Source organism: Cavia porcellus, unplaced genomic scaffold (assembly GCF_034190915.1).
Source record: "Cavia porcellus strain 051 isolate PalLab524CR breed Dunkin Hartley unplaced genomic scaffold, mCavPor4.1 scaffold_27, whole genome shotgun sequence".
In the NCBI taxonomy this organism is placed as follows: Eukaryota; Metazoa; Chordata; class Mammalia; order Rodentia; family Caviidae; genus Cavia; species Cavia porcellus.
In genome coordinates, this window is record NW_026947510.1 from 51258716 (window position 1) to 51283054 (window position 24339).

Sequence of the window (24339 nt, forward strand, 5' to 3'; positions counted from 1 at the left end):
CATAACGACTTTTGTCTGGTTCAATATATGTTGTAATTTTATAATCTATTCCAAACATACAAAAGTAATGAGCAATATCACTTAATTCACAAAAAGAAAAGTGCCTGTTAATTTCTCTTGGGTGGATCCCGGAGGAGGATCTTTAGCATAACTTGACAATAATCTCTTAGCAGCCTCAGAACAGGTCCAAGGAACCCACTGCAAAAAAGGACTTTGAAGAAAGAGCCAGGAGGGTAAAGGACGAAAATAAGATTTTGTCCAAGTCCTTAAAGGCAGACAGGTCCACAGCAATCCTGAATTCTGTGCTGTTCTTAATGCACTTACTAATTTAATCTGTCTGTCTGCCTTTCAGCAGCCCAAATTAAACTGTCTGCCTTTTAGCAACCCAAAGAAAGAGAGGGCAGTGAGTACACCAAACAGAAGGAAGGGAAGCTGCATATTCCTTTAGAATTTTCCAAAGGGAAAAGGAAGGCGTGACATTATTTTAAAATGAAACTTATGTGGGAGAAGTAATTGGATCAGGTAAATTTTTAGAAAATTTGGTAACAGGCAAATCCTTGAGTGAATGAAAAAAATCTTAAGAGAGATCAATTTCCTTTGCTTCACAGTAATTTGATCAAATGGTAAGGAATAAGACCTCAATGCCTGATGAAACTATACTGGCTTCTAGTTCGTTAAGATTATCCCACCTAGCAGCTAAAAACTTCACAAAAATAACTGCAAATTATATAATAAAGGATAGAAATCCATTGGAGGAAATAACAAGCATTAAATAGTTCTAATGATTGCAGTTAATAGATTTCACTTTAAAAGTACTTACCAGGTTAACTGCTGGGGAAAGCTCTGTATAGACATATTAATCTTTTATGTTTTAATGAAAACTTGAAGCATAGAGTATATAATGACCTCATTATTAAATAAGTGTTATAATCAGAATCAAATACTATTAATGTTGATATATTCTATAATGAAAGGGAATAATAATCAGGAGCATTAGAACAGTAATAAACATTTGCATCAGTACAAATGAATGGCAGCAGGAGGCAATTCCCATAGCATGGTCAATTTGGAGTAGAAAATTGAAGAGAGGTAGATATTAACTTGTTTTCTGACTCTAAGCTTTTCCTCAAATCACATTTTTAAGCAATTAAATCACAGAGCTGTTTTCAAAGTTTAGCAGAGATGGCCAAATCAAACTTAAAACTAAAAAATTGCTAGATATAGGGAAAAATCATTACAATGAAAAAAATCTTAGCTTTTTAAAAGGCTAATTCACTGCCTTTGTAACAGAAGAGAGTCAATACTCTGAAGCTTGTCCATCTGGGCAAAACTTATAGAAAGAAATGGACTCATGGTGAATTCCTGTGGACAAGTCTTCGCAAAACATACTCCAAGAGAGAACAGTATATTCAATAAATGAGCATTATATCTGTTAGAAGTATGTTACTTTAAAGTTGGATTTCAGAAAGCTGAATTGTTCTGACAAAATTCAGAGCACAGAATTTTAGTTTTTTTCGTTTTCTCTCTTGCCTTTAAAGTTAACGAAGTCTAAGCCAGTGGTGGCAGCCTTTGGCACACATGTTGCAGCAGGCTGCATGACTGAAAGCTCTCAAAGGCCTTTACTGGCCTAGGGTAAATTTCAGACTAACCAAGGACTGCCATCTCTGATATCTTACATGCTGCCACACTCCCCTTTAACTTTTTTTTTCTTATCACCTTCTAGATTTAAATATTAGGATAAAGTCTGGCCATTGGACTATTTTTAGAGATAATCTAACCCAAAGTGGATACTTGGGATACTTTTATGCCAGGCTTGCCACACTGTTAACGCATTCTGAATAACAGCTGTTTAAAACAAAACAAAAAACCCCACACACAGTTGGTATTGAAACAGAACTCACCTTAGAGCCACGCTCATTAAAGATTATTTCTACATCTAGGATTTTGCCAAACTGCTGCAGAGACAAAAATAAAAACATTTATTTATGGTTAGCTTCTCACGTATCTATTTTACTTTCTTCTGAAATGGGAATCTCTGCTAGTACTTATTTAATTTCATGTTTCTATCTACTTCTGATTTTTTCCCCAGCACAGAGCTGGGAGCATCTCAGTTTTCACTGCTTTCTGAATTCACTCATCCATGTGACATCTCCTTCTGGGTATAAAAGCCACTGTCCAAAGCCTTCACAGTGTGTTCTTATGTACCTCTTCACCTGGACAAGAACTGGATGAACTGATTTGAAGGCATGAGCAGGAAATCTCCGGGTAAGTTGGCACAAACTCCATTATTAATTTTAGCTGGATTTTGAGAATGTAAGGGGAACAAAACCACTAAAAGACTGAAAAATGAAGACGAGAAACAGAAATCCACCTGGACTGCATTACTATCTTTATCAAAAAACATGCAGTAAGGGGCTGGGGATTTAGCTCAGTGGCATAAGCGCCTGCCTGACAAGTATGAGGAAAAAAAAAAAAACAACTCATGCACTAAAGAACCTAAGTTTTCTAGCATAACACATTCAGGTTTGATTCCAATTTTGTTTAATAAAATGTTAGAATTCAGTAAGAAGGAAAATATTTTATTTTAGATAGGAAAGTTTTAGTTTTACTTCTAGACCTATTATATAAAACTAAGATTTGCACAATTGTTTAGAGTTTTGGTTTTATATTTCACACTGCATTCTTATATGATCTTTCTGAAGGAAAGTTTGTCTTCCTTTGATGGTTAAGGAAACTGAGGCTGATAGAAGCTATTTGTCAAGTTTACAAAGCTAGTAAAATAGAGTTTGGAATCTCTGCTGTTTACCAATGGCTAATAGCCATTAACCAAACAGAAGAAAGCAGAGGAATGAGGTGTCCTTTGCTAGCAAAAAATTACTTCTTTTTCATTTGCTGCCTTACGAGAAGGGCACAATATATTTAAAGAAATCACTAACTGGCCTAGGACACTATTTTTCTGATTTAATACAAAACATATCTGATAGATGAGAATGTACTCCTTTCTCATGGACTACAAAGACTGAGTCTCTCATGATTCAGATCAGAAGAGAACCTAACAACTCACAGTGTTGGGAAGAATCTTCTTATAGGTAAACTAAGTCCTTTAGCTGACTTTTCTGTTTTTGGTTGTTCTCTTTTCTGAAAAGATAGAGAGCAGCTGGTTACCATTTTCTGGGTAAGAGCTCTCTAAGCACTGCCAGAACATTACTGAATCTCAGCTTGGAAGGGAGGGAAGGCAGGAAAGGAAGGGGAAGTAAAAATAATTAAATGTGTTATGTACATGCATCAATCCTCTGTGATGAATGTAAGCATTCGGGAGCGCAAATATGTAGTAATAAAAAATTTCAAACAATCTCAACTCAACTCTGGCTTTCTTTTCAGTGGGAAAAATATGGTCAAGTAACAGGGATTTGGTCCAATGTCTTGATGCCACAAAACGGCCATAGCAAAGACTTAAAGCAAGGAATGTGGTTTTTAAACAAGGCACCAGGCACCTATTCTAATGAAAATTTTACAAAACCACTGATTCTCTCTCTTGGTCCTAGGTTAAGTCAAAGAGTTTGGTCTAATTAATTTAAAACAGCAACAACATTCAGGATCAGAAAAAAATTAAGACTCTTTGCAGCCATTCATTTATAACATAAAATTTTCTTTTACCACACTTTGGTTTCATGATAGTAATTGCTTTTAGGAGGAGCTCTTTTAGGAAAAGCTTAAGTAACACATCAGAGATAGGAAACTAACTCTCTATACCTTCCTTAGATATTGGTCTTTACATGAGGCTTTATTAGCTTTTACTGACACTACTCCATTTAATTTGTAACTGAAAGATAAAAGATTGCTATTCCTGTACTTAGATGAGATCCAAGTTGAAAGACATTATGTAAATTTCCCTGAGTCATGCCCAAATGGAATTCAGTTCCAAGTTCTTTAATGTCAAAATCCACACCCTCTCTCCTTTAATGAGCCCTTCTAAACTCATATTCTCTACTCTGCATTTTCTGAGACTGCAAAGATGGAATAGAGAGCAGCAATAATGTATCACTGAGGCACAGAACAGTCATGTAGTTAACACCATATGATGCGAGTACGTAATAATGTGCTAGGCTTACCTGGAAGACAAAAAAAATGTTAGGGGATGAATACATAGGGGCCCCCTAAACTTATTCACACATTACAATCACCTGGGGATCTTATAAAGTTACCACATCAATTAAATCACTACCTCTGGGTATGGGACACAGGATCAGTAATTTTTAAGCTTCTCAAGCGATTTCCAAGTATAGACAAGCTTAGGAGTCACTGCATTAAAACAATATCTCTTGCACTTAGGTAAATCTAAGCATATCATTGATATATGTACTAAGGCTGGTGTGTGAGCAGGGCGGCCATCTCATCCTGGTCTTAGCCCTGGAAGGCTCAGTCTCAGCAAATCTACTTGCACAGTCACCTGTGTGATTTGCCAGGTAAATGTCTAGAGCAGATGCGTAACAACACAGCTATTGGGTTAAATCCTATTTTAATGGTAAAATCTGTAAGTTCTTTGAAGACTTACCCCAAACATTTGCCGGAGGTCAGGGTCCCGGAAACGAAAAGGGATATTAGAGACATGTAGTCGTTTAGGGGTAGATTTACTCTCAGAATTCTCACTACTTTGTGTCTGTGATTGCTGGCCGTCTGTCTGTGCTCCACCTTCTGTCTGCTGAATAAAGAAGTTAACAACACTAAATGAAAAATAAGCACAATTCACTTGAATTATGTAAAGTAAAGCCCCCCAACTACTGCAATCATTCCCAGTTTTATCTGTAAGCAAAAATAAGAATTCTTCCTTCAAAGAAAAAAAAAACTCAAAGGAATTGTCTATGTTCAAAACACTGTAGTCTACAAATAAAAACTTGAGGTCTCCTGAATATTTACATTACAGCAGCAAAATGGGGACAACAGACAAGAAACACTAAGTGACCTGCCTAAAATCCCATGGAGATTCATTAGGATAAATATACAATGTAAAATTAGTGGTTTTATTCTTAGATTCTTAGTAGAGTTTTCTATTTTGGAGACCTTTCTGTTTTCAAAATAGAAGAGTCCATTGTACTTAAGTTGTGTACATCTTTTGGTCAATCATCTCAGGCTCTCAAGGAGATGAAATTAGGCAATACTTTTATATTCCATACCCTCTATAAGAGTTTTAGAGTTTAAGACTACTCAGTTGTTAACAGTATTATATTTTTTAAGACAGGAAATTTAGTGCTAATCCTCAACTTGCCCGAAAACTGAAGCAACTTCTCATCCTGAAATGAATCTGTACTTTGCTCCCTAATTTATACAATTCTAGCTAACTGCAATTGAAGGGACTCCCTCTTCTTCTGGCCCTGGGAAAAGCTGTGTTCAGAGAGTTTAATAGTTGGAAAGGCTTTATTCAAGGAACCCTGACTAATCTATTACACAGTACACAAATGCTAGCCTTCTACACATCTATAGTGAAAGACCATGAGTGTGGGTCTATACTTTTAATCACAAATCTTGTTTGCAACATCCCAGGCCATGTATTCTTTTTTTGTCCTCTTCACTGAACTGTCAGAAAGTTGCTATGTTGAGAAACATTTTTTGACATATATCTAACAGGTGTGACACGTTCTAGGCAAGCAAAGACATTTATTTTAAAGTACTCAACTGGTAATTTAAGAACCTTATGTTTTTACTATTTCCTAGGAGGTGCATGCCAAGCTGGACAGCTGTTGAGTTGATTAAACCAACATACTTTTAAAACAGGAGTAGAACTTGCTGTTCTTATTATCTTAATTGAGAGAGAATGGAGTCTTTAGCAGATTCTTCTGGGTGACACAGGATGAATCTCCTCCCTTTGGCCCAATATTCAGGCTAAAAGAAACTGAATCAGAGATACTTCTGGCTCAAAGATGTTAGCAACAATCTTGAAATGAAGCTCGAAACTTTAAAATATAAAGGATAATCAAGAATAAACTCCCAGTGAATAATAGCTTTTCAAGTGTCAGTTTAAGGGATGGCAGCTTTTTTATCTCATTCCATTCAGGCCTTGCAGATGGCTAAAATGTGCAATGATTTATGTGATATAAAAATAGCAGAAAAGGGAAGAGCTATGAAGCAATGTTCTGCCAAAGTGTAAAGTTTTCAATAATCAGTTGGAGCACAATGCAGACTAAACAAAACAAATTCCATCCAAAGCTGAAACTCACTAAGTCACTACAACAGCATCACGGGCACCATCATGCAGTCAAAGCAGTAAGCATCAATTGCAACTAATGCTCATTCAAGCACCGTCAAACTTGCCTCACAGCTGGATCACACAAAACTCTTTCTTCAATTAAACTTTAAAAGCACCAGATCTGATCTGTGGGATGACAATGCATCACTTTGAGAAAAGTTAAAAAGATTGATTCCACAAAGTTCCAATTACAGTTTTATATATAACTTATGTATGTGGTCCAGGTAACCTGTCTTACAGAATCAATACAAACAAATCAGTACTTCAAGGTATACTGCCAGAGATACTTGCAGTTGTTGCTCTCGAAAATTCTCTGCTGTTACAGCAACATAGTTTAAGAGGGTAAGAAGCTAAATTGATTCATTTTCTGGTTTGTAGTAAACAGTTGCATTTTAAAAACTGAAATCATTAATTCTAGGGAGATCTGTCAAGTAGAAAAAGTGAGCTATTATTTCCCAAATTCTCAAGCCTCTGACCTAATATTCTTAAAATGGAAATTTAACAGACAAAACACACAAATCCAAAGCACAGAGCAGAGTGAATTTTTTTTTTTAACAAAGAAATATACCCACATAACCACCAAATTAGATCAAGAAATAACCTCTAGGAGCACCTAAGGGCCACTCCAGCTTTTGGTCACTACTATCGTAATATAACCCCACATGTTAATTTTGCTTTTACTTTTAACAATTGGAATCATACAGTATATACTCTTTTGGGTCTGGCTTCATTCACACTTTATATTTGAAACATATACATGCATCTTCTTATAATTTATCTATTAGTACTCCCTTGGGTAAAGATCCAGAATTTATGTGATCTGTTTTCAAGTGTTGGTTCCTAAGAATGATTCCTGTGAATATTCTTATTTACCCATCTTTTAATACACACAAATTTGTGTTGGTGAGATTACATATATATGGGAGTGGATTTTCTGGGTTATGCTCATGCTCAGTCTTAATAACAATGCCAATTTTTCAAAATGGTTGTACTATGAACATCACATTTGTATAAGAGTTTCAGTTACTCTTAGTATTGTCATTTTCGTCTTAACCATTCTGGTGGGAGGCAGTGACATCATATTGTAGTTTTAATTAACATTTTTCCAGTGAGAATTAGAATTCATGTTTATTGAACATTTTGTGAAATACCTGTGCCACCCTTTGCCCCTTTGCTATTAGGGTAACTTTTTGCTTAAATTTGTAGGGCTTCTTTATAAATTTCAGATATGAGAATTCTGATGAGTGTATTATAAACAATTACCTGTCTGTACTCTGTAATCCAGCCTTTAGATTTTTAACACAAATCTTTTAACTTACTGGTGCCACTCCACTACCTGAAACTTCTCTATCTCTGAAGTGGCTAAATCAGACTGTATTATATTTTCACTGTGCTTGCTCAAATATCCCTACCATCAGGCTTGTTAGACTTTACGGGCACCTAAAACATAGCTCTCTACTTTCCTTTCTCTAAATCTCACTTTTTTTTCTTTCTGTCCAGTTTAGGTTTGAGAATCTGTCATTACAATCCCCTGTTGAATCTGCCTACTAAAATTACAGCCTTGAATGAACTGCACTATCCATTCTGTCTGAGCTTGAACTTCGGCAGATAACCACTGCTGGAGGAAGGCACATACTTGGGCTCCTCAAAGGTGCGGCAGGTTCACTGAACTCAAAATAGCACTCAGTGCTGCCAGAAACCTCACCAAGTGACTTCCGTTAGCTAGTGTTTGTGCTTTGCACACATACTACCTCAAACAAATTTTGTTAGAAAACAGGAATTCCCTACAGCACAGCAACTATTTCTTGAGTATGCATTCTATATGAGACTTGATGGAAGCCTTTGAATGAAAATTACTACTCAAATAATGTTCTCTAGGTGCCAGACACTGGCCTAAGTATTTTACATATTTTAATTAATGTAATTCTTTCAAAAATCCCAATAGGTATTTTATATGTAATGATAATAGGTGGTGTTTTTTTATAGCAAAAAAACTGTCTAATGGAGCAGGGACTCAAACTCCAACATCTGACCCCAGAATGTTATGTTCTTAGCTATTATATAGACTACACTGTACTTTTCGGTTAATATTTTCTTAATTCTCATACCAACTCTGAGGCAGGCATTATTATTACCCCCAACTGACAAAGGAAAAAACTAAGGCATAGAAAAACTAGCAGACGCCCGAGACCACATGGTAAGTGTCCAAACAGGAATTCAAAGCTAGGTTTCCTGGCAATATCACAGGTTGATGACCTCCTGGTGTGCACACCCTCACTCTTTCCTTTTCCTCTTTATCTCAAGAGAGAAGACATGCTCAGCTCATTCTCTTGGACCAGCACTTCCCAGGACCAGCACTGAAGAAGCAAGGGTTTTCCTTGTGTGAAGACAGGTATACAGCAAGAGACAAGGACGGCTGAGTAAATAAATGTTTCTGGGCCTTATTTTATAAAATGGACAGTAAAACTGTTTTAAGAAAAATCTCAGTCAGTAACAGTACTGGTTTGCTTTATTTTTTGTTGAGCAACTTTACTGATACATAAACAACCTCCAGGGTTGTGCTGCTAAAACTCATCCACTGGTTGAGGGAAGAAACAGAAGAGGGCGGTGTCTGTTTACAGTCGCTTAAGAGGGCTAGCAACAGAACTGCTCCAATTCCGTCACACGGCCAAAGCCTATACATGTGCTAGTCAAGAAGCTCAGCTTCCTAAATAAGGACTGGCAGTCTGTTAGTGCTACAGAGCACACAGGCTTTTCACAATTGACAGCACTACAGACACACTTCAAGGCACTAGAGTAGCATACTAATAAGAACACGTAGGATGTATCAAATATAAACTTAATATCACCACCAACACACAGAAAAAGGAATTTGCATCTATTAAAAGCAATTCCTTATTTAAGAGAAATTACTATAGGTTTATTTTTTTAGAGAAATATGTATTTCTTCTATATATTTTAATATTGCTATGCAAGCCAAATTATAAGAATCTAATTCTGCTTTGAGTAGTTAAATTCTTTTTCAACAAACCAGTCATTGTGTTTCCTCAGAAACTATGTGTTTTGTTTTCTCAGTGGATCAAAGTGCCACTAAAGGAACTGTGAAAGGCATTATTTGTATATGTAATGTGATCTGTCCCAATATTAGTATCACACTGTGAAACAAAATCATTATCATACTGTTAAATGAAAACAATAGCAGGTCACATATTTTCGGAACTAAGAGTAAGAATATCTAATAGTGACATGGACACAAAAGATCACCTCAATTAAACAAATACTTTACATAATACTCTCTTCTGAAATCACACGCTTTCCATGGTTTCAGTTACCTGTAGTCAACTATGGTCTGAAAATACTAAATAGAAAATCCCAGATATACATAATAATACATTTTCAATTATAAGTGCACAGATAATGAGTAGCATAAGAAAATCTCAAGGCATTCTGCTCCATCGCAACCTGCCCTGCACAGGATATGAATCACCCTTTGCCAGCGTATCTACTTCACTCATTTGTCATTTTGTAGCAATCTTGGTAATCAGACTAACTTTCAGGACACGGTAGTGCTAGTGTTCAAGTAGCTCTTATTTTACTTCATGACCACAAAGAATAAGTGATGTTGGACATTTGGATGTATACTAAAAGAAGGCTTAACGGGTAAGTACAAAGGTGAAAGTTCTCAACTTTAATAAGAAATGAAAGGAAAATTCTATACTGAAGTTGTTACGACATGGTAAGAGTAAATCCTTATTGATGAAATTGCAAAGGGAAAAGGTATTACCTGTTGCACATCAAACAACAGCTACAGCACATTATAGATTTTACGATGGAAAAGGCATGTTGAAAACATGTTCCAATTGACAGCAACACATTCTATCAGAAAGCACTGAGCCTGTATAAAGACTACAGCAAGAGTCCTCTAAACCAAATGACACCCAGTGATTTACTATAAGGAAGGGATGATCCAGGAGTACGTTTAACTGAAAAATATACAAATTATTGGAGAGGCTAAGTCTGCCAATGATGAAGATGCTGTCACATTTCAAGAATGGAAGAAGTTGATTAAGAAGAAAGGACACTATCCAAAACAAGTCTTCAACTGCGATGAAACTGACCTCTTGGAAGAAGATACTGTTGAATGGACATTTATAGAAGTGCAAAGATGGCACGAGGGCATAAAATATGAAAGGATAGATTAACTATGGAATTATATGGCAATGCTACAGGACATATGATAATGCTCTCATAAACACAAACTTGCTCTCAAAAAACAAACAAAAACTTATGTTTTGAGACAGCGCACATTCACTAATTTTTATTAAGTATAATTTTTCAATTTTATTACTAAATTTTGTTAATGTCTTCAATTCAAAAATTAAATTTTGCCAAACAGTATATATACTCCTAGACTAAAGATGGTTTCAGGTATCTACTGCAGTCTTGGGCCTTATTCCACATCAATATGGGGGACTACTGTATCTAACTGGTTAGTATTTTAATGTGCATTTTGGAATGGAAGAATTCTGTCAGTATGTTCAGGCTGAAGCTCTCAGGTTTTGTTTTTTTGTAGCACCAGAGACTGAACCCAGGGATACCCTACCACTAAGTTAAACCTCCAGCCCTTTAAAATTTTTTTTTTTTTAATTTTGATACAGGGTCTCACCAAGTTGACCAGCTGACTTGAAACTGTTGATACTCCTGCCTAAATCTCCTTAATAGATGGGATTACAAAATTGTGTGTATGGCAAGCTTGCAGGTTTAAAGCTGAAGAGTAGGTGGAAGTTGAGATGCTAAGACCATCTCTTTGGATGGTTTTTATTTTTTATCTTTACAGAGCTTTTCTGAGGCCCAGAGCTATAGCTAGTTAGTTGCTGAAGGTTATACTTAACACCAAACTACTTGACTTTCCTGACCTCACCTACAAAGAAAGGTATAGATTGTCTCTAAGCTCTGCTTAGCTTAGACTTCAGTGATTCTCATCAGTTCACTGACCTCAAACGAAAGTATATTTATAGAAATTATATAGCTCTATAGGTAAGTTAAACAAGCATGCCTCTCCCCTCCCCAATAATACATCCTTGCTTAAGATGGAGCAAGGTCAGTAGTATCACTATTGCCAGCAATTTTTCAGTTTAGTCTTCTGAGTGGGAGGGGAAAAATTAAACGCACAAAAATAGGTGAATAAATGAAGACATGGAAAGAAAGTAGAAGAAGCTGAAACCATTTCTTAGGTCCAAAGGGTAATTTTCTTTTTTTTTTTCTTTTCCTTTCCTTTTTTTTTTTTCTTCTTCTCTTTTCCTTTTTGAGACAGGGTATCACTATGTAGTTTGGGCTGGCCTTAAACTCACATTGTAGCACAGGCTGCTCTCGAACTCACAACAATCCTGCTGTCTCAGCCTCCTGAGTGCTGGGATTACAGGTGTGGGACACCACACCCAGCCAAAGGGCAGTTTTCTTTATTCAAAATTAAGGCCTGATTCCCAGTGTGATTTTCTGTGACAATTACTGCATTCTCAAACCAGAATACAGATTCTTTATGAATCTAGCTTGGAACTACCAAGCACCTCATGGGTATCATATCTCCAGAGGTGAAACGTACAAATATGTATTTTTAAAAGTAATTGATAAAGGGGACAGATATTTTACACAGGGTTAATGTAATCTGCCCTTTATTACTGAGGGGAAACAAGAATCACACTTGTAGTTCAAAGTGTCTTAGTTTTAGTCTAAAAACCTGCTAGTGATACTTATGTTACAGGATGAAGTTGATTCGTGATAAAAAGACTTCGGCTCCATTTCTTCCATTATGTTCCACCAAGTCCTTCCCGGGCAAGTGGACTCACTGGCAAGACTATAACTTCTTAGCTATGTCACCCCCTATGGTAGCAATGCCATCTTCGAGAACATTTACAGGTTTACCATTAACTTTTTTCAATATACATTAGTAGACAGGCACATTCTACAGAAATATTTAGTTCAGAAAATACACAAACTGGTAACATACTCATCATTACTACTACTACTACTCATCATTACCTAGTTTTATGCACTGTACAGATGTGTCACTGTATGTGCTGTCCTTTTAGATGACAGGCAGCATAGCAGGCATGATTAGAACAGCATTATCACAAACGTGAACAGTGCCTTGTGCTGCAACTTCATGATGTCACTAGAGAACAGCAAATTTTCAGCATCCTTGTAATCGATCATACGGGACTGCCATTCTATCTGTGGTCCACCACTGACCAAAATGTCACTACACAGCACAAGACTGTAATGCTTGCAGAGGATAAGTTTTTATTTTTGCAGGAAAGTCTGGATTTTATCAATAAAATTAAATAGTCAGTTTTTCCTCTTGCAGTGATGGGACTTCTCATTCTCAAGAAAATGCTTGTCAGTTCACCCATTAGTTTTGGAAGAAAGGGATTTTGTGCAAAAAGCAGTAGGTCGGTCACACAATGCTGCTGCTCAAGACAATGAAGGCATTCGGGTATGCAGTATAATAGGCTTTATGAATATGTTTCATTTTGCATGGAGAATATCATAAAAGATCAGGTACGGGTGGAAAATTAATAAAGTTAACAATTTCTACTGCTGCATGAAAGATTTCTGGGGATTGGTTAAGACAGAGTCTCATTATGTAGTTCAGGCTGTTCTTGAACTCAGTGTTTGGGCCCAGGCTGGCCTCAAACTTGCAACAATCCTCCTGCCTCAGCCTCCTAAGCACTAAGACTGCACCACAGCACTCAGCTTCATGACAGACATTCTTCAGTGAACCTGATTTTCTGTTGCCATTCTTCTTCTGTGACTTTGTGACAATAAAGAATAAAAAGACCGCCAGCAGAATAGTTTATTATTACTTCCTTGCTTTACACTAAGGCACTCATAGTTACCCACTACTGCTTTTTGTGTTGGTGGCAAAAGCATAAAATGAAGCACATGAAACTGCTACAGAATGTCTTAGAATCATTATCAGAGGCTGCTCTAGTGTTCCACCTGAGAAAGTTTGAGAACTTGCCAGTAATCGGGGATCATGTTAGGAGAACTACTGCCTTCCTCTACCCTAACTGTGGATCTGGGTTCATCAAGATGGAGGGTAAGTAGTGTTTACCTCGAAAAAGCATCTCTCAGCCAACCTGCTGTCCTACACTAACCCCATAACACCGACAGACACTTTGTTCCTTGTCCTGGAGTCCTCTAGGTTCACTGAGGACAAGAGCCTTACTTCACATTTTTAAGTACGCCTATTACCTAGCACATTACTGTACATGTAACAAATGTGTGTGTGTATGAAACATTGATTTAATGACCATGACAATATATGTATGAGAAAGGACGCAGGCTCTAGGAGTCAGATAACCCATTTAAATCCTCACAGTCACCTACTAAGTTGAGTGAACTTGGACAAATTATCTCTCCAAGTATCAATTTCTTCATCTATAAAAGTGTAATAGTAACAGTACTTCACAGAGTGGTTGTGATAAATTTAATGAATACACTGAAAGTGTGTCCAACAATATTTAGTATGCAATAAGTGTACAAATGTATTAATTATGCTATTTCTATCAATTACTGTCCCTGAAATGTGCATTTTTTTAATAAAATTGTTTAAAAATTGATGCTGTGCTTTTTTAAAAAAGCTCTAAAAAGGTTTTGAACATCATTATGTAAGGATAAGAGAAATATTCTTCTAATTATCCAGTAAAAAACTACTCCATTTAAGTGAAAGATTCAATAACATGGTTTGTCTCTTAAGAATTTTAATTATGTCAAATTAGGACAAAGAAATAAGTCACATTATGTGCAAGAATGGAGAAATGAATTGTTACCTAAGTTAACATGTTAAGTCTATATTGTTAAAAGTGTATTTTCTAACACCTTTTTATCAACCAACTAATCAATTAAAGGTGCTTAATTATATCTTTATAAGCTCTCCCAATCCCAAGTTATTAAAAAGCACTTACTAAACACCTATTATGTACCAGCATAGGAGGTGCAGTGGCACAATCAGTTAGCAGGCATTATTTATATATCTACCAGTATAGATGACTAAAAGGAAAGTAAGAATTATTTCCTTCTCTCAAGGAAAATATAATCCAACAGATAGTTACAATATGTGTACAAATGTAAATTTCCTATCTGAAGACAATTCACTAATGCTTGTCTACTTCAAATTCTTTATTTATGCCCTGCTGTGATTTGGGGGGGGGGAGGAATCAAACATACAGGAATCAAGTTTCTCTATTCTCCACAGCCTGCAAGCTGCGGGGCAGCCCCCCAACTGCTATCTGTTTGGCTAATACACAGTATGGAACCGACTGTCAAACGGATTCATCTTAAGAGCAGAAGCAGCTTCTAGCTTGAGGCCAAAATCCACTTCTAAATATAAAAATTTCAGACTTCAATGCTTGGTTCTCATGATGGTATGAGAAGTCCCTTCCTTCTTTTTCTCCATCAACAACTCAAGACAATCCAATGTGAACAAGACCTACACTAAAACCCATCTGCACTTAATGGTAATGAAAAGGCTACAGTCAATGCTGCAAGGGGCACGTGATTTTAAAAGACCTGAGAGGACAAAAAGTAGTTACCTTGAATTATTTCAACAGGTAATTTCTAAAGCACTTCTAATTTATTATCATAAGAATGCTCTAGAGTCAGTCAGTACAGAAAGCTTCATTTGACAGAAAAGGAAACAGAAACTTGAGACAAAATGATTTATTCAAGATCCCATCATTACAATCAGGACGACAGTCTGTTTTCCTTCTTACCTTCCCAATCCTGTATTTTCTACCTTCACCATTCCTGTGAATTCATTCCCTCCTCCACAGACTCCCTGCAGTCCCCCAGGGCAGCACCACGCAGAAACAGATGATCTTCTGGAAGCATGTTTGGCTCACTGCATTTTCCTGTCCCAAACCTTCAGTAAGTTCCGGTTTCTCAGCTTGGCATTCAATACGCTCCCCACTCTGCACTTCACTGACCTTTCCCCGCCTTCTTTCCTTCTAGCCTTTACCAAGCACCTAAAGCTGCAATCAGATGGAAACTGGAGTTTTTACTTTCTACCCGAAGACGCTTTGCTCTTCTTTCGCACCTCTCCGACTGACTCTGCTGTGAGAACTGATTAAGCACATCCGAATCCTATCACTGGTAGCACATGGCCCAGATGAACCCTACCTTCAACAAGAAGCCAGCTTCTTTCTCCTCGGAACTGATGTGCTTTTCGTAGGCATTTGTTGTATAATTCTCAAGTAACTAGCATGGTGATGAATCAAGAAAGAAAGATGAATTTTTTTAAAAAGGCCTCTTACTTAAAAGCTTATAGTTTAGTCAGGGAGAGAAAAGTAAAGAAAACCATCATTTCTTTTAAATTCCACAAGGTGTGGCCAGCTCAGGATTCCACTAGGGCCCAAATTAAAGATTCATACATCAGGATTTGACTAGAAAGTCAGGAAGGCTTTCCAGCAGAGAGAACACCTGAGCTGAGTGAGACAAGATGCTCAGGAGCCTGAGAGAGAACCAACACCCAAGCACAGTGCCCTTTTTGCTGAGCTGGAGAGGGACATCAGAGCGGAAGATACGGACTTGGAACTCCCACCAGTAAAAGCTCTGATACACAGGGAAGGACTATCTATTGAACACAACAAAATACTGTTTTGTGGAAGCAATTTTTTAAAGTGAAAGATACCTGTAATTAGTTTTAAATAACAACGCTTCCTATCTACTGTGTGTCTGTGTGTGTGTCTGTGTGTGTGTGTGCGCGCGCACCCATTTAACTGAGCCCAGGGCTTTGACACTGAGCTATATTACCAACCCCTTAGTTTGTATTTTGAGACACAGTCTACTAAATCACTTGGTTACCCAGACTGGGCTTGAACTTGTGATCCTCTTGACTCAGCCTTCCAGTGCGCTGGGATTACACAGGCAAGCATCACATAAGTTACTAGACCTTTTTATGGGGCATATAAGTTGACAGTAAAAGTTTTACAGAATAATGCAAATGTTATCAAATCTAGTTTTATGATGTGTTGCTTTAAAGCTCGATTTCTACCTCTGTATAACACATCCTCATAATTGCATATGCACACACAATCTCTTTCAAAAGGAAAATGGACAGCAATGGAAATTCCTCTTCATATGTAAAATTGGAATCTTTCAACAGAGCTTCCTAACAGTTTCTTGTTTTATTGTTTAAAAACTTGCTAACCTTATAGAATTTGTGGTATTTCTGTCCTATGTACAACTCAAAGGATTGTCCACTTTGTTCTCAGCTATTTTTACCATTAATATACTCACACAATCTACACATTTGGATTTCTATTCTTATTTCAGTATTTCTTTAGGAAAGTTAAAGTTTCTTAGGAAAGTTAGTTCACGCAAAATTATATAATAAACAGTTTCTGAAGTGATAAGAGACCTAAGTCTTAACTGTGTATCTGTTTTAAGGGATGGAGCTTGCCTTTAATCACTGTCATTAGAAACATACAATTTAGGGACGTGATACAATCAGAAATGGCGGTAATGAGAGAAAAAGAGAAATGGGTAGTGCTGAAAACAGTCCTGTGAGAAAGTGTAAAATGCCACGGAATGATTCAGGGAAAGGATTTCTCCCTAGAATAGGATGTACAGATCAGCAAATCCTATATGTAAACAGATGCCACTAGAGTCCATACTCCTAACTGAAATAAGTAAGGTTTGCAGGTGTAAACATAATAGTGTCTCCCTAGTGTAAGAAACTGAAAGAGTAAATAAGATCCAAAAGGTACAACAGATATTGTTAAAGAGAAAAAAAAGGTAAAGGTAAAAACAGGCATTTCCTGGAAAAATTTAGAGCTTAGCATAAAACCAGCAATACTTTTGCAAACGTACTACTGTAATGAAAATCAGCAGCTTTTGCTGTTGGGGAGGGCAGATTTGACTTTGGACAGAGAGAGTGGAGTGTCAAAAGGGCAAGAAACACAACAGCTCTGCCAACTAATCATGGCAAATTCGGCAAGAACCTAACAGGGAAAGTATAGCTTCTTCAAGCTTGAAGTTGTGAGTGGTGGATCAGCCAGAAATCTACTCGGGAGATCCCAGAAAAGAGAATCATACCAGAGACAGAAATACACTCCTCACATCCCTGAGCAAGTGTAAAACTACATATTGAGAAAGGGAGACATGAAACATCTCAATAAAAAGGAAAACCCCAGGCAGACTTGAGAAGATTGAACCTTTAATGTACTTCTTAATCTAGCTTTTGGACTGAGAGGGAGAAAACTTTATAAACTCCAGACGCATGAGCATAACCTCTATCCTCTGGCCTATAAGCTGTGGGGACACAGGAGTGACTGCTACCAACAAAACCACTATGCAGAAACATCAATGGCTTCACACTGTGCAGGTGTCAGACTCCATAATTTAAGTGGCCAAACTGTTTAAAACACATCCCCCTCTCAGAAAAACAAATGAAAATCCAGAGTCACTACACTGTTACTTGCTTAATCTTCACTTTAAAAATAACATTGCAAAACACAGGAAAGTGTGACCCAGATTCAAGAAAAGAAATAATAACTGGAAGTAACTGAACCGTAATTCAGGTACAGATGTTGGATTCAGCAAATGACGGTAAAGTAACAAATATAAATATTTCAAAGAATTTGGCTGGGAGGCTGGGAGTTTGAGGCCAGCCTAGACTATATAGTGAGTTCAAGGCAAGTATAAACTATATTGTGAGACCCTGTCTCAAAAAGCCAAAAGAATTAAAGAAAAATAGGGTATCAAAACAGAGAAACATTAAATTATAAATGGAAATTACAGTTAAAAAGTACTATAACAAATTCACTCTATAGATGAATTCAATAGGAGATTGAAAAGGTGAAAAAAGAAAGTGTGAACTACAAAAAAAAAGATCAACAAAAGTATACAATTTAAAGAGTAAACAGAAAAAAACTAAAGGAAAATAAAAAGAACTTTACGTCTGTTTAGATTCAGAAAACTGCTGATTGAAACAGAAAACAAAAATGTCTGTAGGAAAACTCCAAGTATATGACATGGGAGGCCCGGGAACAAAGAAGAAAAAGAGAAATGTATGAAGAAATCAAGGTCAAAATTCACTTCTTTATGAAAAAAATTAATCAACCAACCTAACACAAAAGACTCAAGTATAATAAAAAAAAATTCATCTTTAGAGACCCATCATAGAGAAACAGCTAAAAGCTAAAAAGAAAATGGTATAAGCACCTCCTTGTCAAGCACCAGGTCCAGAGTTGGATTCCCGATATCTACCCGCCCCCCCAAAAAAAGGATTAATAGTTGATCTCTGGTGAGAATCAGCTGAGTCTCATCAGAGGCCAGCAGGCAATGGATTCACTTACCATATTTAGAGGGTAGAAGAGAAAGTCAACCAAGAATTTTACAGCTGACACAACTAGCCTTTAAAAACAAAAACATACACACACAAAAGAATTCTCAGACTAACACAAACACAATTTGTTTTAAGCAGACTTGTCTATCAGAAAATACTGAAAGGAAATGACACTGGATATTAACTTGGATCTACAGGACAATATGAAGATCAACAGAAATGATAACTTATTTTCAAAATATGCTGAGAATTTGAAAACTCAACACCAGAAAACAACTTGATTAAAAAGCTGAAGACCTGAACAGACTACTCACTGAAGAATATCTACAGGTGTCAAATAAGCATATAAAAGATGTTCCACACTGTACCTCAAGAAAATGAAAATTTAAGCAACAACGACATTCCACTAGAATTGTCTAAATCCAGTACACAGACACCACCAAACACTAGCAAGGATGTGGGATAACAGAAACTCTCGTTCACTGCACACATGACTGTTACAGCAGCATCTTTATTCATAACTGTTCAAACTTGGAAGTAGCCAAGATACCCTTCCACAGGTGAATAGATAAATACAGAACAACTATACAATATTATTGGGCAACAAAAAGAAATGAACTGTTAAGCCTTAAAAAAAAGAAAAGTAGGAATCCTAAATGCGTATTACTAAGTGAAAAAAGCCAAGCCAAAAAAAGCTACCTATTGTATGATTTCAACTCTACTGCATTCTGGAGGAGGCAAAGCTAGGCTGACAGTAAGATCAGCTGACACTAGAATCTGGGGAGGAAGGGATGAACAAATAAACTATGGAACTTTTAGAGCAATGAAACTACTGTATATGATGATAAATATTTTTATATATTTATCCAAGTTCATAGAATGTATAGTACCAAGAATGAACCCTAATACACACTACAGATTTTGAGTGATGTGTGAACGTAAGTTTAACAGTTTTAACACTATATCACTCTAGTGTGGGATGCTGCTAGCGGGGAGGTCAGGCATGTACAGGAGAGCAGCAACATGCCTACAACTTTTAGTTTTGATGTGAGTCTAAAACTGCTCTAAAAAAGTCTTTACAAGCAATGTGTATGATTGTATAAAGTAATGATTGTATTGTTATATTTCTACTATATACAGGTACACACAAAAGCACAAAGGAATGTATAGAATGAAAGGGTATAATAGCAAAGCTGTTGTATTTTACCTGAATGAACTCATCCACAGGTTGTGGAAAGTCAAAGGCATATGCAATCCTTAGACCAAGAACTAAGTACTCTGACCAAGGACTAAGTACCTTAATACTTGTCATTAATTAGTTCTGGGAGGTAAACCAGTGCTAAACACAACAAATTCCAAAAACCTGTTTTGGCTGTCAAGGGTAGTAAGTCACGATGCAATTAAGTGGACACAGACGAGTTCAACCTTGCGCATTGTGTGATAAACAAATGATGAGTCCTGGGACATTATACATCAAAATGTGGCAAGTACCAAACTCGGTAGGTTTCCAAGTGTTTACGTGCTAAGGTGGACTGCTAAGACAATGAATCAAATAAATTATTTAACAGAAACCAGTAAAGATGAATGGAGGAACAACAGTAAAAAATCATGAGACACAGTAAAATGACAGACATAAATCTACCCATATTAATAATCATACTAAAATATAAACAGCCTACATGCTCCAATAAAAAGATGGAAAAACTTTTAAACAAAAGACACGTTTCAGATTCAAAGAGGTTGAAACAAAAATGATGGAAGTTATGTCATACAAACAGCAACTATATAACAGCTGAAGTGATCTATCAAAGTAGACAAGGCAAGAAATATCCTTAGAGATAAACAGAGACACTTCATACTGAGAAAAGGGCCAACTGCAAAAGAATGTTTTGTAGGCTAGACCTCCTACTAAATCATAAACATGTCTCAGTTTTATATCATACAAAGTATGTTCTCAAACAACAAAAATTGAATTATTAATAAACAAAAGAAAGAAATTTTGGGAATCCTCAACATTTGAAATTAACACATAGTCAGGGATGGAGACACACACTTGTAATCCCAGTACTCTGGGAGACTAAGACAGGAAAACTGTCCATCTTAGCTCAGCCCGGCCAATTTAGCAGCAACTTAGTGAGATCCTGTCTCAAAAAAAGAAATCAAGGGCCTGAGATATAGCTCAGTGACATAAGCACCTGCCTGGCAAGCATAAGGTCATGGGTTCGATTTCAAGGGAAGGGAAAGGAAGGGAAAAGAAGGGAAGAGGAAGGGAGGGGAAAGGAGAGGAGAGGAGAGGAGAGGAGGGAGGCATATTCTGGAAAGCTGAGAGAGGAGGGCTGTAAATTCAAGCCTAATGTGGGCCATTGAGCAATTTAACAAGACCTCATCTCAAATATAAAAAGGGCAGGGGATGTAATTCAGTGTAAAGGCCCTGAATCTCTAGTACCCACGCTGCCAGGTACCCGTCCCCTGGTACTTGTAGGTTTAATCTATCTTTATGTAACAGAAGTTTGCACTATAATGCTAAATCTTTATTTGGAAGTAAATCTTATTAAGTGGCTTAAAGTCTGAATAAAGCTCTCCTTCAGGTAGTCTGATACTGGATAGAAGAAAGCGAAATCTAAAAATTAGAGATAGCTTGCTTGATGAGTGCATTTTTACCTTAGAGTGAAATCACAGACAGTACAATTTTCTACCTGTTAATATGCATGTGATACATACTCACAGCTAATTTGTGGCATTTCTTTTTATTTCAGCAAGTAAACAGAAAGTGGTTGGAGGTCAGAGGTGGGCTGGGGCAAAGGGTTAGAAAATCTCATACAGAGTTTTATTTACTTGCGTTAGAATACTATTAGAATTAAGTAGGCAAACAGCACAATTCAGATTAAAAGGTAAAAATCATCGTGGCTGCCATGTGGAGAATGGCTAAGTTAGGCGCGGTAACAATGGTGACAATGATGGTAAACACTTGCCTCAATCAAACTCTCAAATCTTCTAACAGCCTCTGCCTTTCCCTAACAGTAGGTACTACGACCTTCACCTATCTTCTCAAGGCAGAGGGAGATTAAATAACTGGCTATATGGAGACTCAAGCCCTACACATCTGGCAAAAGAACACTGCCTCTTTCATCTGCAGTAGTAAAAAGTTATAGAGTTGGAGTGGCCATGACTTGTTATTGGGTCACAGGTAAAGACAAAAGAAATAGAAGAAGGGCGCCTAGGATTTCCTTGAGCAAGTTAAGTGAATTTGGTAGTCTAGTTATATAAAGCAAAGAACAGGGTTCCAGTACCCAAACTTGGCACACTGCAGCATTTAAAAGTTGAACAGAGGAGGAAGAACAAACAAAGTATCCAATGCTGAGGACAAACTATAAGAGAGCACAAAACTCAAGACATTAAGCACTTCGAGGAGGAAGCAACTGGAAAATGCTTTGAGAGCCTGTAGAGGTGAGAACACGTGTGTCCATGCAATTCTGCATAGCAACACATCCGGTGAAGTTGAGAAGCGCAGCATCCCCTACGTTACTTTTCCCACTGTACTTACCTGGCCACCACTGTCTGCCTCATTCCTAGACCAACAGTTGCTGGGCAGTAACTGTGAGTTTTACTTCAAACTCCCTATCTTCTAATCACAGTGCTTGGAGTAGAACTGAAATTACACACAGGCTAAGGAATGGAATGGAAATGCTAAATTAGCTTACAGAATGTTCTGGTCTTATGACAGGGTGACAATCCCGGCGTGACTGGCATGCACTCCCCTACCTGCCACCTTGTGACTCACATACCGGAAGAGATCCGTTCTGTGCGCTGGGCGAGTTGCTGCTCTGCTCCCCATGGCCTTGCGTGCTTCCGTAGAGTGTCAGGTTATGCTCACTGGTCTGGCCGGCATAGTCCTGAGTGTGTGGCACTCCGTATTCTGTAGGAATTCCGTTCTGTGGAGGTGGTGGGAATGGGATGGTAGTAAAAGGCTGAACCATTGCTTCAGGAGTTGTTGTTGGCTCCTGGTTACCCTAGAATAAACAGGGGGTAAGCAGGGAGAAAGGTTTTATTTAAATCATTGTCATATAATTAAGGGAAAAGCCTTTTAAACAAATGAACTAAATACCAGATTAAAAAACAAAAGCAACAACCAAGCAATATTTTCTCAACTTGTATTCTAAATGCGTAAAATTTAACTTGAAAAAAGATCCAAATATAAGCACTAAACTGTAAAATTTCTAAAAATAAACACAGGAAAATCTTTCAAATGGCAAATCATTTTTAACATATAAAAAAACAGAACCACTAAAAATCAATATACTGAATTGATCAGAATTTTAAAACATCTGCTTTTTGAAAGATAATAAGACAAACACTAGGAAAAAAACATTCAAAATAAAAAGTACACAAAAGACACATATCCAGGATTTATAAAACATTGTTATATATCATAATAAAAAACACCTAAATTTTTAAAAACTAGAAGCTGGAAATAAGGCCCGTGCTGGCTGAGGCAGGAAGACTGCTCTAGGTTTCAGGCCAGTCTGGACTAGAGTTCATTCAAGGCCAACCTGAACTACACAGCAAAACTGTCTCAGTGGGCTGGGGTGAGGAGGGCTAACCAACCTTTGACAGTTACTTTCTACAAGAAGATATGCAAATGGGCAGAAAACACATGAATGGGTAGTCTTCAGAGACATGAAACTAAAACCAAAGTGAAGTATCATTTTACAACCACTTAGAATATGCAAACTATAAAACTGAAACCACCATAAAAGAAATGAAGCCGTATGTCCCCGCTAACATCTGTATAAGAATGTTCATGGAAGCCTCATTCACAATGGTCCCATCTGAAAACAACTATACATCAACAGGAGGATGGCTAAACAAATACAATGGAATGCTACTCAGAACTTTAAAAAATGTTGTGCTGAATGAAGACGTTAGCTACAACATAACACATACAACACAATTCCACTGGTAAGAAATATCAGAACAGGAAAAATTAATCTATGAAACAGAAATGAGAATGTCCTTGAGTCTGCTTAGGACTAAATTCTGATATACGGAAACACTCCAATGACTGAATTACTATACATTTTATTACGGCTGATGGTCACACAGATTTATCAAACTGTTAAAACCCACTAAAATGTTTGATAAATGTTATTAAGTATACCAAATAAAAATGAAAAATAGGACAGTAAACAGCCACAGTAAACATACAATATAAAACCTAAATAAAAATTGTTTTTTAAACAAGTATTTAATTTAAAAATGCTAACATCTCAAAACGAAATATGTATCTAATGTCTTTACCAATGATATCTAGTGAAAGAAAACATACTAAATGTTTTTATACGGAAACTACCAAGAAAATCTTAAAAAAAAAAAAAAGGAAAATTCGGAGGAGACATGTTTTGTCATACATTAAAACTTGTCATAGGCTGGCATGGTGGCACATGCCTATAATCCTAGCTCAGGAGGCTGAGGCAGGAGAATTGCCATTAGTTTGAGGTCAGTTTGAGCTACTAGCAAGTTCAAGGCCACCCTACACTACAATGAGATCTTGTCTCAAAGAACAAAACAAAAAAATCAAAACTTGTCATAAACTATTGTAATCGAAAAGTAAGCACGCACAAAGAGATCAACAGAACAGAGTTCTAAAACACATTCAAGTTTGTATGAAAACATTTTAAGGTATTTACAAAAGTTGAGTTACCCACACCAAAAAACTAACATCATTACCAGAAAAATTCAGTAGGAA

The 24339-nt window shown here is 36.9% G+C and overlaps 1 protein-coding gene across 25 annotated transcripts in view; it reads right to left on the reverse strand.

The window, feature by feature from the left end:
• The window catches only part of Rbfox2 (RNA binding fox-1 homolog 2), a 259340-nt gene that overhangs the window by 37359 nt on the left and 197642 nt on the right, over positions 1–24339 (reverse strand). For 18 of the 25 annotated variants that reach the window (XR_010043894.1, XM_063238431.1, XM_063238437.1 and 15 more), the window contains 3 exons: positions 22379–22603; positions 4556–4702; positions 1902–1955 (listed from right to left, as the gene is read on the reverse strand). Coding sequence is in view for 24 of the 25 variants with exons in the window: in XM_063238431.1 (XP_063094501.1) it covers positions 1902–1955; positions 4556–4702; positions 22379–22603 (426 nt within the window). In the remaining variant the exon portion in view is untranslated. The remainder of the gene's footprint in view (positions 1–1901; positions 1956–4555; positions 4703–22378; positions 22604–24339) is intronic. The other 7 variants (XM_063238438.1, XM_063238425.1, XM_063238434.1 and 4 more) reach the window with 1 other exon arrangement.